At 36.9% G+C, this 15,716-nt stretch overlaps 7 protein-coding genes across 7 annotated transcripts; 3 read left to right on the top strand and 4 right to left on the bottom strand.

Moving 5' to 3' along the window:
* Positions 1-225: 225 nt before the first annotated feature.
* Positions 226-3,310, bottom strand: LOC124450273 (thioredoxin-like protein 1). Its single transcript, XM_047000905.1, has 9 exons — positions 3,186-3,310; positions 3,003-3,099; positions 2,688-2,843; positions 1,972-2,097; positions 1,228-1,297; positions 1,065-1,158; positions 919-997; positions 725-829; positions 226-564 (listed from the first exon to the last, which is right to left on the bottom strand). Exons 1-9 carry the CDS (start codon positions 3,296-3,298, stop codon positions 532-534), a joined length of 873 nt encoding a protein of 290 aa, XP_046856861.1. The 5' UTR covers positions 3,299-3,310; the 3' UTR covers positions 226-531.
* A 134-nt stretch (positions 3,311-3,444) lies between these two features.
* Positions 3,445-4,854, bottom strand: LOC124450767 (chromatin target of PRMT1 protein-like). Its single transcript, XM_047001407.1, is given in 4 exon segments — positions 3,445-3,967; positions 3,970-4,302; positions 4,395-4,457; positions 4,719-4,854. Coding segments are annotated over 3 exon segments (696 nt in total). The 5' UTR covers position 4,457; positions 4,719-4,854; the 3' UTR covers positions 3,445-3,666.
* Positions 4,855-4,920: 66 nt separating this feature from the next.
* On the top strand, positions 4,921-7,386 carry LOC124451157 (tripartite motif-containing protein 65-like). Its single transcript, XM_047001787.1, has 4 exons — positions 4,921-4,996; positions 5,210-5,392; positions 5,706-6,320; positions 6,420-7,386. Exons 2-4 carry the CDS (start codon positions 5,216-5,218, stop codon positions 7,200-7,202), a joined length of 1,575 nt encoding a protein of 524 aa, XP_046857743.1. The 5' UTR covers positions 4,921-4,996; positions 5,210-5,215; the 3' UTR covers positions 7,203-7,386.
* LOC124451158 lies at positions 7,221-8,324 on the bottom strand. The gene is made up of 4 exons (XM_047001788.1): positions 8,034-8,324; positions 7,827-7,950; positions 7,581-7,658; positions 7,221-7,433 (listed from the first exon to the last, which is right to left on the bottom strand). The coding sequence occupies exons 1-4, from the start codon at positions 8,168-8,170 to the stop codon at positions 7,374-7,376; spliced, it is 399 nt and encodes a 132-aa protein (XP_046857744.1). The 5' UTR covers positions 8,171-8,324; the 3' UTR covers positions 7,221-7,373.
* LOC124451159 (U6 snRNA-associated Sm-like protein LSm7) lies at positions 8,307-9,143 on the top strand. Its single transcript, XM_047001789.1, has 4 exons — positions 8,307-8,346; positions 8,443-8,533; positions 8,649-8,720; positions 8,793-9,143. Exons 1-4 carry the CDS (start codon positions 8,338-8,340, stop codon positions 8,927-8,929), a joined length of 309 nt encoding a protein of 102 aa, XP_046857745.1. The 5' UTR covers positions 8,307-8,337; the 3' UTR covers positions 8,930-9,143.
* Positions 9,144-11,565: 2,422 nt separating this feature from the next.
* On the bottom strand, positions 11,566-13,160 carry LOC124450788 (solute carrier family 25 member 44-like). The gene is given in 4 exon segments (XM_047001436.1): positions 11,566-11,978; positions 12,285-12,895; positions 12,898-12,942; positions 12,945-13,160. Coding segments are annotated over 4 exon segments (900 nt in total). The 5' UTR covers positions 12,988-13,160; the 3' UTR covers positions 11,566-11,777.
* Positions 13,161-13,446: 286 nt separating this feature from the next.
* On the top strand, positions 13,447-14,057 carry LOC124451040. The gene is made up of 2 exons (XM_047001669.1): positions 13,447-13,640; positions 13,818-14,057. Exons 1-2 carry the CDS (start codon positions 13,458-13,460, stop codon positions 13,959-13,961), a joined length of 327 nt encoding a protein of 108 aa, XP_046857625.1. The 5' UTR covers positions 13,447-13,457; the 3' UTR covers positions 13,962-14,057.
* The last annotated feature ends 1,659 nt before the right edge of the window (positions 14,058-15,716 follow it).

Here is a 15,716-nt window from a genome sequence, read left to right as displayed (position 1 = left end):
CGGTTGAATGTAGAAAATGTCGGGAGAGATATGTTAGAAAGTGATAGAAAAATCTCGTCGAAAAATTAGCATGAAATTTGCCGTCACAGTAATGTTGAGCTGATTAAGATGCGTTTTTATTTTACATCAACTTATTCCCTACATTAATTCCGATTCGGATGAATTTCGTTTTCTTTCGTAAAATTATTTCAAAACTTTTAAAAATTAATATGTTCGGACGGTATGTGACCCTTGAAGTGTTTATTGAAAAAACTCATTGAGTTAAAGAAAATTTATTTAAGTTATTTCCTGTTCTTTCAATCTCGATTTCAACCATCTAAGGTCAATGTATAGTTCACTTATCCATATTTCTCAGCTCAAGAATGCGCAAACAAAAGCATAAACATTCTCCACTACGAAATTACAAAATCGCAGGAACGTCAATTTATGTTCTGAAATGTTAACAGTAACATGGTTGAACTTTGCCCGTGCCAGATTAAACTCTATACTTAAATTTTGCCACTCGGTGCAAGCAGAAGCACAGATGTGCAATCAACCATGAACTTCCCCTTCCTTCCCAGCAACCTTTGCAAAAAAAGAAAAGGAACCAATAAAAATACTGGGATGGTATTAAAGCGCACAGGGCAACTGTTTCCATCAATAAAAAACATCAATTAAAAGACGTTTTCACTGACATGAAAGTCATGCGACATCGAGAAGTCACGTGACAATTAAAAATACTAACCCTTTTGAAATCATTCATGTTTGCAGCTTCAACTGTGGTGCCAATGAAAGACAAAGAGTTAATAATTGTTGTATCTTGATCGCCCTGATTGTCTTTGATAAAGAGCTTTAAAGAAGTATTTAAAATTTTAAATGATTATGCAATATTTTCTCAAAGCATTTTGCTGTAATGTTTACAAAACCAACAAAGCTTACTGTGACGGATTGAACATATTGAAATTTGACAAACTTCAACGGAATTTGGGCATCTTCAAGAACATCTTCAGCTGTAAGACTGGAAGAAAAGAAACAAAATCAGGATGAGCATTCCACACATGACAAGTAAAAAACACATGGCATACTTTAACTCTTGAACAAACGCAGTCTTCTCTGCCTCATCGAAACCAAGTGTCCTTGTCTGATTTATAAATATCTTTACAGTCTTTGGGGCAGTTCCTAATAAGGTTATATAAGGTTCTTACATTGAATATCTTTAGAATCTCCTTCTTGAAGTAATTCAATTACCATCATCTGGTGCAAAAAGTTGTAAAGAGTGAAGTTTAACAGGCAGATTGAATGATATTGATATTAGCATCTAGAAAGAAAACAATGTCACTTACTGACTGAGACCAATGGAAAGCAGTGTGTTTTGTTTACATTCTTTACAATGGCAGTCAATGGTAAACAAAGCGTGCTGCTTTCTGGATGTGTCAGTCAAGACGTATTTTGTTATGAACCAATTTTCATCGAGAAAACTCGCAACAATGTAAATAAATGTGAACATGACACAATATTTGTCTATCATCTTCTATCATCCTCTATCCATGCTCTATCCATCCTCTATCAGCTATGAGGACGGTGCTAACCAGTTCATCACAGCACATTTCTATCAAGCAGAGGGGGGTCAACCTATTCATTACAGCAATGATGGATCCAGGATGATTTTGTTGGGGGGGAGGGGAGGGTGCTCTAGTTTTTATAAGATGTAGTTCGAATTAGATTTTGGCAGCTTCTTTATGGGTGTTGTTATGTCATTCACATTTGAGATTTTTTTAGGTTTGATTTGAGACCCTGGAAAATGTTTAGTTTGACAGTTGTGTTAGCTTAATTGGTAGATATATCAATATTTTGTAAGGAAATTTGCACCCCCTCTACATCCCTTGTAACCAAGGCTATGGGGCTGCACATCCCTCCACCATCCCTACCCTAAATCCATTCCTACATTACAGTAGTTTTTATGATTTTATCAAGGAGTGGGATGGTGCTAACCTGTTCATCACAGTCACTTTCCAAGTATGAACTTTCTCCTTTTTCAAAAATGTTCTTCAAAGTATGATCATCACTCTCATTAAGACATTCGCATTGAGATTTATTTATTAATGGAGAAAGCACCATCTGTAACATGAAAAAATGTAGGATAACAATTCTAACAACAATCATTGAAGTGTAAAGATCTGTAACATGTGGATATATAGGGGAAAAGAATGACCAGAGCTGTAACATGTGGATATGTAGGGTAACCAACTACAATCAAGTTTTTAACATGTGGATATATGGGAGAAACAACAATGATCAGAGCTGTAACATGTGGATACATAGGGTAGCTAATAATAATCAAGTTTTAACATGTGCATATATAGGATAGCAAAAAATAATTACATTTTTAACAAGAACAAATGTTGAATAACAACTGCAGTTGCCATGGCCATATTTACCTAAGATCAAACATTTTTTCATGTGTTGCCCTTATCTTATATATTCATAGCTTACCAAAGTTTAGTATATGTCTATTTAATACATTCTAGATTTATACAATGATAACTGCTTGGTTCTTGTGTAAACCACTTATGTCCTTCAGTGGGTAGTCCTTGTCAAATTAGAACTTTTAAAGATGAAATATATTTGTTGACAATTTAACTTAACTCTTGACTGAATTATTCTCAATATCATGCTGAAAATCATTCATAAATAAAAGTGTGCCTTACATATCCACCACCAACTTCCTTAAAGTCGCCGATCCATTTCTTAATTTTCTCTTCCAAAACTTTCACATCACCTCCTTGACACCTGTCCAGTTTAATACCAGAGCGAAAAAAAATGAAAGTTGGGGTGGCGGAGACGTTGTAACGATTGCTTGTTGCCTGAAAGAAAGTCAAATGCGAATGATTTGAAGCGCTTTCTGACCTCCTGTGCTGCTCTGAGGCACAGTCTAACGACATTCGCGGTAAATAAAAAGTTTTGTTGAATGGATTACTTTAACATCGATCCAAAAACTAAAATTATTTCTATTTGTACCAAACCTTGCAAGCATCAACATCAACTTCCAAAAAGATAGCCGAATTATACTTGAAACTTAATTCTTGAAACTTAGGTGCGATAGCTTGGCATGGCGGACACCTATGAATTGAAGATCGTGCAACATCCCCATTAAGAATCATGATTTGAAAATATTCCCTGCGATGTATAAAATCCAGCAGTCCTACCATGATGCTCTAAAATTCGCAACCATTAGCACTCCCTTAGCACTATTCATCATGAGTTGAGAACTAAATCGTGTATCATTTTCAATAATTCTTACTCCTCCGGCAGACGCCATTTTGTTGATAAAGATGACGTCATTTTGGTGACGTCACCTAGTCTTGCATTTTCAGGTGGGGGAGAATGAAACCGAGTTGCAAGTCCTTATATTTTTTGTAATTAAACCATTGGAGTGAGGTTACTTCGTGATTAAATGTAGTCGAATGACAAAGTACGTTGTGTAATATGAAGGACAATAACAAAAGCACTAATGTCCGAGAGGCTAAAATGCCTTGTACAAATTGCACTATCTATTTAAAAAATAATTTGATAGCAATACTAGAAGTATAGGGTTAAAATATTCGTTCTTCACTATTCTTCTTCTTGAATTTGCTGCAGGCAAGAGAAAGTCATATTTACAAAATGAAATAAAAACTATTTGGAATGCTAATCACTGCCTTTCATGTACTCGTCCAACTGTGAGTTCAAAACAGACTTTGTTTTTGACATGTACGTATCCAGTTCAGTGTCTAATTGTTCCTTTGTTATCGGTTTTTTATTAGCACCTCTTCCCCTTCCTCTTCCTCTTCCTCGTCCACGAACTTTTCCCCTCTGACTAATGGATCTACCACGGCCACGAGTTGTCTGCCCGCCACCTCTGCCTGTCATTCCACCTCTACCTCCTCGAGCCATCCTACCTCCACGAGCTGTTTTGCCTCCACGTGTTGTTCCACCAAGACGGGTTGTTACTCGGTAAGACGAGTTGCTCTACCACCACGAGATGTAAGACGACCTCTTCCTCTTTGAGATCTAGGAGTTACACTACCACCTCGAGCACTACCTCTTCGACCTCTAGTTTTAAATGTACCACCGCCACCAGCTTGTCCTCCACCCCTCTTCGAACCAAGGCGATTTGCAAGAGGCATAGTAAGTCTGCTTTTAACATCTCCTTCAACTGATTCCATAGAACCTAATCGTTTTGTCATTTGAGCAGCTAAACGTCTGTTCTTGATGCTGGCAACATTCTCGGAACGTTGCTTATTTCGAACATTTTCAATTCTGTTTTGTGCAATTTCGCTAAAACTAAGAGAAGAATGTCCAATTTTAAATAAAGCTACTTTATCATATGACCAATACAGTTACCCACAAATCAATAATCAAAATAAATTACCCACCGCTGACTAAGGGTTTTTGACGTTGAGCTCTTGAGAACAATTTTTCCTGGCACAAGATTCATTCTGAAAAGTGAAAATGAAAAGAAACGTGTCTTAAAAGTTTCGTACAGCAAGCGTAGAAATCATAAATACAGTTCCTGGTAACTGAACGAAAAATTAAATGAATACTGCAAACAAAACATTACTGCATGGTGCATTTTACAGTTGCACAAATGCATTGACGAGCACTTCCAAAAACATCAACAATCACAAATAAAGAAAGAGCTGAATAGTAAATTTGCTTGGAGAAACAAATAAAATAAAACATAAAGTGCACAAACTTACTTGATTTTTCCAGGAAAAACAACTATTTTGCTATTCCTACAATCCTATCAACCAAGATGCAAACAGATTCAAAATCATCCAAGAAAATACATTTACTCCGTAGCTAAACTTCGAAACCGACGCCAAAATGCCAAAAATTCACATAGTTAGTTCCCAAGCCTTTACATCAGTGCGCATATTAGCCTGAGAATAGGCAATTTATGGTGAAATATTTTCCAAGAAGCGTCAGTATTTTGCAAGAAAACAGTGGAAAAAGTAATTAAAAACATCTAATACAAGTAAGAAAAACACCAGACAAAACGAAATTTTAAATCTGCAAACTATTTCTTCACGTAAAATGATTTTAAATTTCTTTAGAAAATCCACTTATTAAATGATTATACGAAAGAATCATATCTACATTTAATTTATTTAATGATTGTCAGATAGAATCACTGGTAAAGATTAACATATTAACATTACAAATTACTTATTTTGCGTATTTTCTACAGTTATCTATGATGGCGACGGGTCTTTCTGGTCTTGCCGATGCTGCAATGTGCTCAATATGTCTGGAAAGCTTCGTCGAAGCCAGAGTTCTCCCGTGTGTACACTCCTTTTGTACGAAATGTCTTGAAGATCTCGTTAATGAACAGCAAATGATAACATGTCCTGAATGTCGACGGGAATTTCATGTATGTACGCACTACAGCTATATGTGCAAACTGTGGTTTTCATCTTTGCTTCCACAATTGAAGCTGAGAGCTTCATATTCAATCCAGTGCAGACTGCAATGGAACAGTTCCACCATTTATTTGTTGTACTATTGCAACTAGTATGTCCAGCCAAAAATTTTTAAATGTGCCATAAAATAGTCAAAAATTAACACTCAATTTTACGTCTCTTGTTTCAACTCAAAAATTGAATTTCAAGATGGCTGTTTCGTTCGGAATTCGCTTCTTTTATGTCGCAACTACTAAACTATAATTTTTGTTACCTTTACTTTAGGTTCTTAATGGTGATGTTTCTACCTTAAATCTTAACTTTGCTCTCAATAATATTCTTGGTGAATTAAACAGAATACCTTCATTGTCAGAATCCGAACCTTTAAATACAAACACCAAATATTGCACCTTGCATCCTGAGAGTGTCTGTGAATTGTTCTGCAGAGATTGCTCAAAGCTGATCTGCTATAAGTGTGTTTCGCATTGGGGTACCTGTGGTCAACATTCATATAATGACATCACAACAGTTGTAGAGGAATGTCGGTTAAGTGTTAGAGATTGGGCACTAAAGAAAAACAACTCGTTATCTCGGGTGATGAAACATTCTTCGGCCCTTGCTGAAGTACGAGATGCACAGACAGCTGACTTTCTTCAAGTGACAAAAGTTATCACTGATACCTTCGAGATGCACATTGACAGTCTAAAAAGTAGACAAGAAGCAATGCTACAAAGAGCTTTTGATATCCATGAAAAGAACCTTGCTGACCTCACACTTGAAGTAGATAGACTTTCCATAAAGCAGGCCACTATGGAAAGTGAAATTGGTGTATGTAACAACATGATCTGCCTTGATGATCCAACGCAATTTCTACAGGAATATAATAGGCTCAAGAATAAGGTATAGTGATAAATTGAGTAAAAATAAAATACAATGTTTCTATGTCATCTGCGTATCACAAACTATAATCAAATAACTAAATAACAAAATATCTTTTAGCAACTGTTTATGGAAGATACACTGCCTGAACATTTGGTGTCCCATTTCAACCTCAGTTCACTATATTTTAATGCAAACAACCTGTTACTGGCTGATGTCATTGCAAATTTTGGTGAGATTTCATTGGTTGGAGATGGTGCAAATGAGTACAAGGAGGCTGAGGAGAGAGCGCCTCAAGCAGAAAGGGTAGAGGAAAGAGCACCTCAAGCTGAAAGGCCTACATTACAACAGCAGCAACGATTTACCCATGATTTTCGCAGACCAGCTTTTGCACGAGCGCAAAGTGAACCTGTTACGGAACAAGAGCAAGCAACCAGAAATATCAAATGGAAACTAGGCCCCAAAAGAGTGCAGCACAATGCTGATCTAAAATTTTTTGATAATGACTTCACTGTGCGTTCCACTTCCACCACAAGCTCTGCTATTGTTGGCAAACCTGGTATTAAAAATGGAAAGCATTCGTGGATTTTCTCTGTTTCTGGCTTCCCTAATGGTTTTGGAGTTGGCATAAGCATCGGTTTGTTTGGTCAAGGCACATGTGTGATGTACGATTCTCAAAAAGCAGGAACCATGCATGTGAAGTTGGACTGTGCTGCTAAGAAACTTTCTATTTGGCCAAATGGTGCCAGACAACCTGATTTGTTGTGTTTTGAAAATCCTTGCGGATGGGAGATACATCCCTACTTTTACCTTAGTCCTTGCAATAAAAACACTGAAAATTATATTAAAATCACAAGCATTGATGGCATTGACATTAAAGATGACTCTTGCTGCATATTATGAAGAGAAAATGAACACTTCTTTAAAACTTTCTTCATGATGAATTAAAATCACCATTGTAACATAGGTAGTTTCACTTTGTATGTACAAAATGTTTCAAACACTTGAATTAGTATGAATGTAATGTAATTTAAGTTACCCAGTTGTATTTACCAGATTGTTACCAATTAAAAACTATACTGGTTGATGCAAGTACGATTGTTCAGCTGTAACATAACATTTCCAGAACATTGCCTGAACAAAAATTAATCGACATCAGCAAGGACTTGCCGCTTATTTTGTTCATAAGTGAATAGTGCTGATAACATATAGATTTATAAATTAAAGATTTTCAATCAATTATATTGATATCTTTTTATTGTAATAACAAGTTCTACTTACCTTTAAATCTTCTAATGTTGAGTTATCTCTCGCTTTCTTTTCTTGATGTCGAATACTCCTTTCAAATGTTTCGATTTCCTGGAGAAACATAATGTCAAAACTTCTGTATTGTTTTTGTAATAAAGTTAAATAATTTTTAACAATTTAGTTGTATTGGTTGTATAGAAATAAATTATCAAATATATACGTGTAGCATTGCCAATGTGGTTGTGTAATATTATGTTGAATCTTTTTCAATAAACATACTTCAATAAGCTTTCTGTTTCTAATTTTTGCCGTTTCAAAGTCCTCAGACAGATCATTGGCTTTCTTTTCTTTGCTTGAAAGGTTTTCTTTGCGTTTGTTCAAAAGCTCCTTTCGCTTTGCAAGACTGAAAAATATTGTGAAAATCATAAATAACTGGCGCATAACATTGTTTCAAAATGAATGATGAATACTCAATTTAATACACACATGATTTTGAGCATCTTATTCAGTTCGACTTCTTTTTCCAGCCATTTTTCTTGAACAACTTCAGAAAAATCCACCTGTTTATCATTCAATTTTCTGATGTTTTCATGTATAGACCTCTGAAATTCATACTTCTCCATACAATACCCGTACACTTCGCCTTGATCGCTGACACCACAGCCACTTGCCACTACCTTAGGTGGTGTTTGGTTTGGTTGGCAATGGTTGCCTTCATCCTATGGCCTTCTTGGTTACTCATGGTTGCCAAGTTCATCGTCAAAGCGCATGCGCTACTTTACGACCAAACATGGCGACGGTAAGCACGTTTATGAATTGTGATATTCTCGCTGAATATATTACACAGAGACTCCGCGAGAAGTAGTTCGCTAAAAACATTCAATATTTAAACTAGGGAGGTGATAAAAAGAAAAAAGAAAGTATTTTTGATCTGTCGAAATTCTTGGATAAGCCTGTTAGGGTGAAATTTCAAGGTGGTCGTGAAGGTAAATTACCGTTTGAAGTTTTTGCAACAACAAAAAAACATGAATTTTGCTGTCTTATAAACCTCCTATATGCTATGAATGCATTTTTTGAAAGACTCCCTCCTTTTGTTTGCAGCAACTGGTGTTTTGAAAGGATTTGATCCATTACTAAATCTTGTGTTGGATGGAACTACAGAGTATCTTAGAGGTGAAATTGAAATATCCATATTTGTTTTCGAACCACTGCAGAGGTTGTTATCTTTCTTTGTTTCAACTCCAGATCCCGATGATCCGTTTAAGTTATCAGACAATACCAGACCCCTAGGATTAGTTGTATGTCGTGGCACATCTGTAGTTCTTGTGTGTCCTGTGGATGGTATGGAAGCTATCGCGAATCCATTTTTACAACAAGAATAGTCGAGTCCAAAACAGTACATGTAAAGCAAAACATAGTGAATTACTGATAGATTTTTGACCAAACCATTGAGTGCCATTAAGATGTTTTAACTGAAGATGTTTAAAAATATCATGGTTAAATTTGAACTAATTTACTATACTGGAGGACGATTGATCAGGAAAAGTTGTTGTGAATGTCGTGTATGATACACAAAATATACTAAGTTAAAGGCAATATGTTTTATAGCAGTAGAAAGTCTTCATAGTAATGTAATGACCATGGGCGTAGCATAACATTTTGAGTCTATGGGGAGGGAGGGTGCAAAGCGCAAATTTTACCGACCTACACGAGTTTGTGTTGTATCATGCTGCATGAATTGGTTTCATGCAAAATTTGTTTCAGGACAATGAGCCAACATTGATTATTGTTGAAAAGCGGTTTGTTAGTTGAAAAATGATACGAAAATCTTATCAATACCGACCAATGTTGCGTTTCGCCGACCACTTCCCTAAAGCTGGGTTGTAACACTGCCCCCTCCCCAGACACTCCGTATGCTATGCACCTGGTGATGACAAATGATCAAAGCGCGTAAAGGTCAAAAATCATACATGATGTGATTTTTAATTGTGTAATTCGTGGAAAGCTTATTTGCAGTTTTTTCAAAAATAGAATGGTCATCCATACTTCTGTGTGCATAAAACGTATTTTCATCTCACGGAATGAAAACGAGGCTATTTCTTATGCTTATAGCGCCATTCATCTATCAGCTCTCGTTTCAGGTCTTTGACGATCTTCGCGGGCAGTCTTGCATTCCACGCTCGTAACACGTGCTCTAAGCTAACATCCTTTCCCACATCGTTTCTTTCATGTTTTTCGCGCTCCACGTCAACGGGATGTTTCCACGTCATTGTCGGGAAAATTTTAGGAAGTTTATCCATTTCTGACGTCGGCAAACTCGATCTGCGTTGAGACCAGCACTTCGAGAATGGTTTGACTGAGGTAGTCAGAGATCCTGTGGGCATGGACTCTCGTCTCTACGAACAGTTTGAGAAACAGTGTTGTAATTTTAACTTAAAAATTTGACGACAATCGTAGCCACGTAAGATGGACGTGGAAAATATTCAGAAATGCTTTCAAATGCTTTGTAAGAGTATTTCATCATGATTTCATAAGTATGATGATCTAGCATCCATGTGGTTAAGATATAGTTGAATATACCGGTTGACACATCTGAACAGAAAGCTGCCCTTCTTACACTAGAGAGAAGGAGCTTTTAGATAACCTAAAGAAATTTTTTTCAGGGGAAATGTCCTCTAATTGATATCTCGCACCTTTAGCACTTGTTTTGGAGAACCTGCAAAAAAATTTTTCAATGGAGGGCATACCTCCGAATTCCCATTGAGGTCTCGTACCTTTAACACTTGTATCGTCCCCCCCCAGCCCAGTCTGAACAACCTGGTGACGCCCCCCGGATGACTTAATAATCCTCGTTACAATAATCTCATACCTTTAATAATTTCATATCATCAGCCATTGGAACGTTGTCAATAAGAATATTTCCCGTTCTTGCTGGTTGATAAGTGGAGTCGCGAAGGCCATTCATTGGAACATTCACTCTTTTGTATTCTAATGAATGTCCAACAATTGGCGACGAACGTTTTGAAACAATCTTTTCATCATTCTTTTCACAAAACATCTCATTTGATAAAATACATGGAAAGGTTTGTGCCCTTGACTTTCGTGCACCAGCTTTCTCCATCATCGATTTCATGTTTTTCTTCTTGTTTTACCAACCGACAAAACAGTACTCACGTCCGACTCCGAGCGCTCGCGATCCTTCTTACTTGACCACGTAATAGACTTACAGGGCAACGAGTTTGCCCTGTTCCTGGAGAGAAAAGGCGGAGGTGCATCTTTACGACTGGTATTGGTTGTGATTTCTCCAGCGAGGAATTCTGAAACTTTATCTTGCGACTCTTCAATATGATGCGCATCGCACTTTTCTCCTCGATTCTCTGCGAGGAGAAATCTTTTAACCTCTTCGAACTCTGCGCTACCTTCTGACACTCCAAAGCGAGCTGGAAACGACGGACCAAACATTGTTTGCAAACAATTAGCAAAACGTAAATTTTAAAAAAATGCCCTTTCGACAACAAACACGACTTCAAATTGTCAAAGCTGGGGGTGCGATTGCTCTCTTGTGCTGTTGATTCTCGGCACTAATGACTTACTCAATAAAACGTCATCGTTTAGTATATTAATATCGCTGGTGTAAACAGATCTATTGATATAGTCAAACATCGGGAAAACACAAGGATTTAGCATGCTTAAATGCTTAAATTCAATGGGTTTTAGCCGCATTTTTATGTGCTAAAAAAAATTACTAAAAGTAAGCACAAGTTGACGTGTGGAACTGTCGGTAAGTGTCTCAAACGGAAGCTAACCGGTACAAGTAGCCAGTGACGTAGCCAGTGACGTAACAAGCCCGCAAGTTTTGTCCAGCTAGGCCTTTTTTTCGTGTTCACTCGCCACATAAACGGAGATTTCCAAAGAGACATGAATAACGATAATGGGGGTTTGAAATGCTGGCTATGTCAATGGTAGTAGCTGGCAAAATTTCGCTACGAAGGTCATTACAAGGAAACAATGTCACTTATTAACAACATCCGCGTAAAAAATGCCGCGTGATTGGCCATTAGAAGGCGGCAGTGGTAATTTATTTGTAACAATCACTGTTACTTACACACCATATTTATTACAAAATGCAGTTTTGGGGCATTCTGGGATATTATGGCAATTCTGGGATAATTGTATATTTAAAATTTTAGGTAAAACTATTATTGACTGTTGTCATACAAAGTAGCAAAATTATTTGATTACGAAATCTCCTGATTCAACAAGGTCTCTTCTTAAGCTCAATTTCTTGAGTGTTTCATAGCCTAGTGTGATTAATAAACTTGATGGCATCATTGCTGCGATTCGTGCAGTCATGCCTTTGCTAAAGCCAGTAACACCCTCTTCTCTAATTAATTCTCTTATGACGGTCACAACAGAACTTCCTCCGTGCACCTACCAAAAAAGATTATCCTTAAGATGGCATATAGCATAAAGTAAATGGTTTGAACCGGAGTATCGTGTCAAAATGTGACTCTGACTTTTGGCTCTGAAGATGACTACCACTAAGGTTGTCAAAATGTCAGTCAATAACAACAAAAACAGTCCTTCTCAGAACTATACCAACCTGGACGATCTACATTTACAAACATGTAACGATACTCCCGGCTTCAAACCATTTACTTTATGGCATATAACAAACAGGTAAAATGCAATCAACAAAAATAGATCTTTGATAAGTGACACACAATAAGGTAATACCTGTAGTCTAGTTCGGATAACGTCAAGAGGATTGGTCGCCATGGCAGCTGTTAATCCAGCCAGTGGTCCAGAAACCCCTTGAACCACTATGGACGGCGTTCCTTCAGGAACCAAATTGCCCCAAATGCTAAGGTAAGAAGAGTAAGCAGCCCACCATAGACCACTTGTTGGTCCATAAGTCATTAATGATATTCCAAATCCCTTGTAAAACCCCTTAGGTCCAGAGGTCTCAAGTATTTCTTTAATTATGACTCCGGCACCTTTTAATTTGATACTTTTACTACACTGACCTTGGCCTTGCACCATGAGTTTCTGAGATATGATATCAACAGGCACAGTTATAGTTTGACCAACAACCGATGCACATCCACCCGAAAGAAACCCACGAATAGCCACGTTGTATTTAGATGTCCTTTGACGAACTAACTCATAGGTAGTGATGTAGCATTGTCCGGATAGGACGGAAAAATTACTCACCAAAAATCCTTTGTAAAAACCACGAATTCCTTCTAGCTTCTGTATGTTCCTGAAAGCATCAAATGTTCCCTTGTACATGCCACGTTTCTTTTGCACTTGAAGTCTTGTTTTCACCAAATTCGCCGGATATAAAGTGCACGAATACCGCAAAACAAAGTTGGACCGAAGACATAAAATTTCCTTTGTCCAAATGCTCCCATTCGATAATTTTTACCGGTTCAGGCATCTTAAAATTCTTTTAAATCATGAACGAGGCATGCTCTGCGTTTTTTTGCATGTATTGCTCATGATCGCAATATGGCATTTGTGTTTCTAATAAAAATAATTTTTTAAAAAATACTATTTCATAATTCAGTCTTGACCTAAAATGATGTGGAGTTATAAATTGCTTGTAAACAAATAGAAAATAGGAGATTGCATAAGAGTTGAGAGAGAAGACTGGCACTAAAATAAATTTGAATGTTATACAAATGGTAAAAGTAGAAAAGTTATAAAAAGTTGGAAAATGCGCCAATTGACCTTATACTTTTGAAAGCGCTACCTTAAGAAATTTCAACTTATTTGTACTTTATTTTTTCCACAAAATATTGAAAATGAAAAAGAAATTACGTATAAGATTAGACTGAAAATGAGGAAAATGAATGTGACAATTCCTTCCAACAAGGAAAATCGAAAACAAACAAACTGTCAACAAATATGGCGGCCAAGATGGTAAAATTCGTGCTTAAAAGTGCCGTGGCTGGTAGTTTAGTTTATGTAACACTGAGAGCCACGCACGGGCCTCCAATGCCTAATCATATAGAAAATTTTTACGCAAAACGAGACCTGTTAAGTGAAAGCGATGAATCAATAACCAAAGCGATGTTTACCAATGGTCAGGTGAGTCATATCAATGATATGAATGTTGTGTTTACAGTGTTTCGAGTTAGAGATCAACTTATTGCAATCTTGTGTGAAAATAAGGTTCATGCACGTACGACAAGTTGAAAAAAATTTTTTACTCGTCATATTTTGTATTACGAAAACGTCGTACTTTCTATATCTCCTTGCTTCTAGACGTCGTACGATTTTCAAGAATTCTGGAATCGAGGAGTGAAAAAGGTATTTCGTTGCGTGCACGAAGCTCCGAGCTCTTTAGAAGAACTCTCGAAAAAAACATTGGTAGAACTTGGAAGAAAATATGACGAAGTCAGTAAATAGTAGAGAGATGTAAAATATTATCACCTTGATGAGAAATTGACTTGTTCACCTGTACTCCAACACTGACTTCTTAAGAATAAATCGTGTTTGATTTGATGCAAGTGTCTTGTCATTTTTATCTTCCTTTACGCAATTTAGTCATCTTCACAATCTTTTGTTTGTTCTACCCTTCCCTCGATTTTGAATTTGGTGGACCATTTTAATGCGTGTACCAAACGGCCATTCGTTTTTCCAGGTTGAAAAAAACAAAAAGATTGTCTTACTTTGGAATTTCGTAATTCATAAAATATTCTCTATAGCAAAGCAGAACACAAGATAATTTTATTAAAGGCCAGTCGTTTTTCCAGCTTTACAAAAAATGAAAAACGAAGCGGCCTGTTCAATTTTTATCTTTTTGATTATCTAAATTAAAAAAAAAACGAATTTTGAAACGCAAAAACGTTTTTTTGTTTTTGTCGAACAAAAATATATTTAGAATTGCTTTTGTCGACGAGACTGACACAAACTGACACCATGAAGACCAAGCAAAAAGTTAAAAATGCAAATATGGCTGCCTTAGAAGAGCCTATTTTTATTGATCCATTAAAAACCAGCCAAACACGTATTTTACGACTAAAATTCAATAAAAATAATCCAATACTGCTGCCATATAAGTAATCGCAATCATTTTGGCTTTTCATCCGTGAAAGCCTCGAGTCAGGAATTGAAGAAGAATTTTAAAAGTTTCGTGAGTCTTCAGAACGGGCGGAAACAATTATGAAAAGTTACTTTAGTATGCCCCACAATAATCTTTCTCGACGGTCGATACTTGAGCGGAACACTCAAAGATAAATTTTCATTTTTGTCTTCATCCACTTCGCCTTTCGGACTCGCCGACCTTAAATACCGACAGTATTTCAAGTTTTCATCTTCGACATTCAAAAATTGCTTGAAGCTTTTCTTTTCCATACTTGGCAACCTACAGCTCGAAAGCAAATGGAGAACTTTTCCTGATGTAAAGGTTTTCACATCGCAAAAACTTCCGCGACGAATATGACCCAGTGCTGGCATATCGTCGGTCCCAATCCACGACGGTCGTCGCGATATCAAGGAGGGAGCATTAGGTATTGCATGGTCCGACGGGGGATCTTTACTTTGTCGAGTATTACTGTGGATCACTATAGGTGTGCCGAGATTGTCTTTGGATATTTTTGTGGCAACACGAACGGGTATGGAAGGTCTTGAATGCTCTATCACCACATTTTCCGTATCACCGAAAGGCGAAACGTCCTCTTCAACAATTTTTGTTTTCGTTCCCGGATATGCATCTAATGATTCTAATCCATTTGGAACAGAGGTTGCGTTTAACAAAGGAGAAACATCAAAGACACTTTTGTCGGCAGTCTTACACGAAAGATCGTTGACTTTTAATGTTGAATCAGTAGAATCAGTATCTTGCGTGCTGCGTTGACGTTCTAAGTCTGTTGAATGTTCTCGTACATTAGAGCTCATTTCTGCATTTCCTTGAAAACGTTTTGAATCAGGTTTCTGGTCGATGTTTGATGATGGATCCGAATCGTTTCTCTTGATAGTGGTGGATGAATTCGAAACGTACGATTTGAAAACAAATTCTTTTCGGATTTCATTTTTCTTCTGCTAGAGAATGCAACATTGATGGTTAATTAATTGACCTAACACTTCAATCAAATCACTAGAGTCTAATTTTCTACAACTTACTTCCTTTCCTCTATTTTCTACTGAAATTATTTCATTAGA

This window comes from Xenia sp. Carnegie-2017, unplaced genomic scaffold (assembly GCF_021976095.1).
Source record: "Xenia sp. Carnegie-2017 unplaced genomic scaffold, XeniaSp_v1 HiC_scaffold_24, whole genome shotgun sequence".
NCBI classification, from domain to species: Eukaryota; Metazoa; Cnidaria; class Anthozoa; order Malacalcyonacea; family Xeniidae; genus Xenia; species Xenia sp. Carnegie-2017.
Note: the sequence above shows the minus strand (reverse complement) of the source record. Positions and strands in the feature narration are given on the sequence as shown.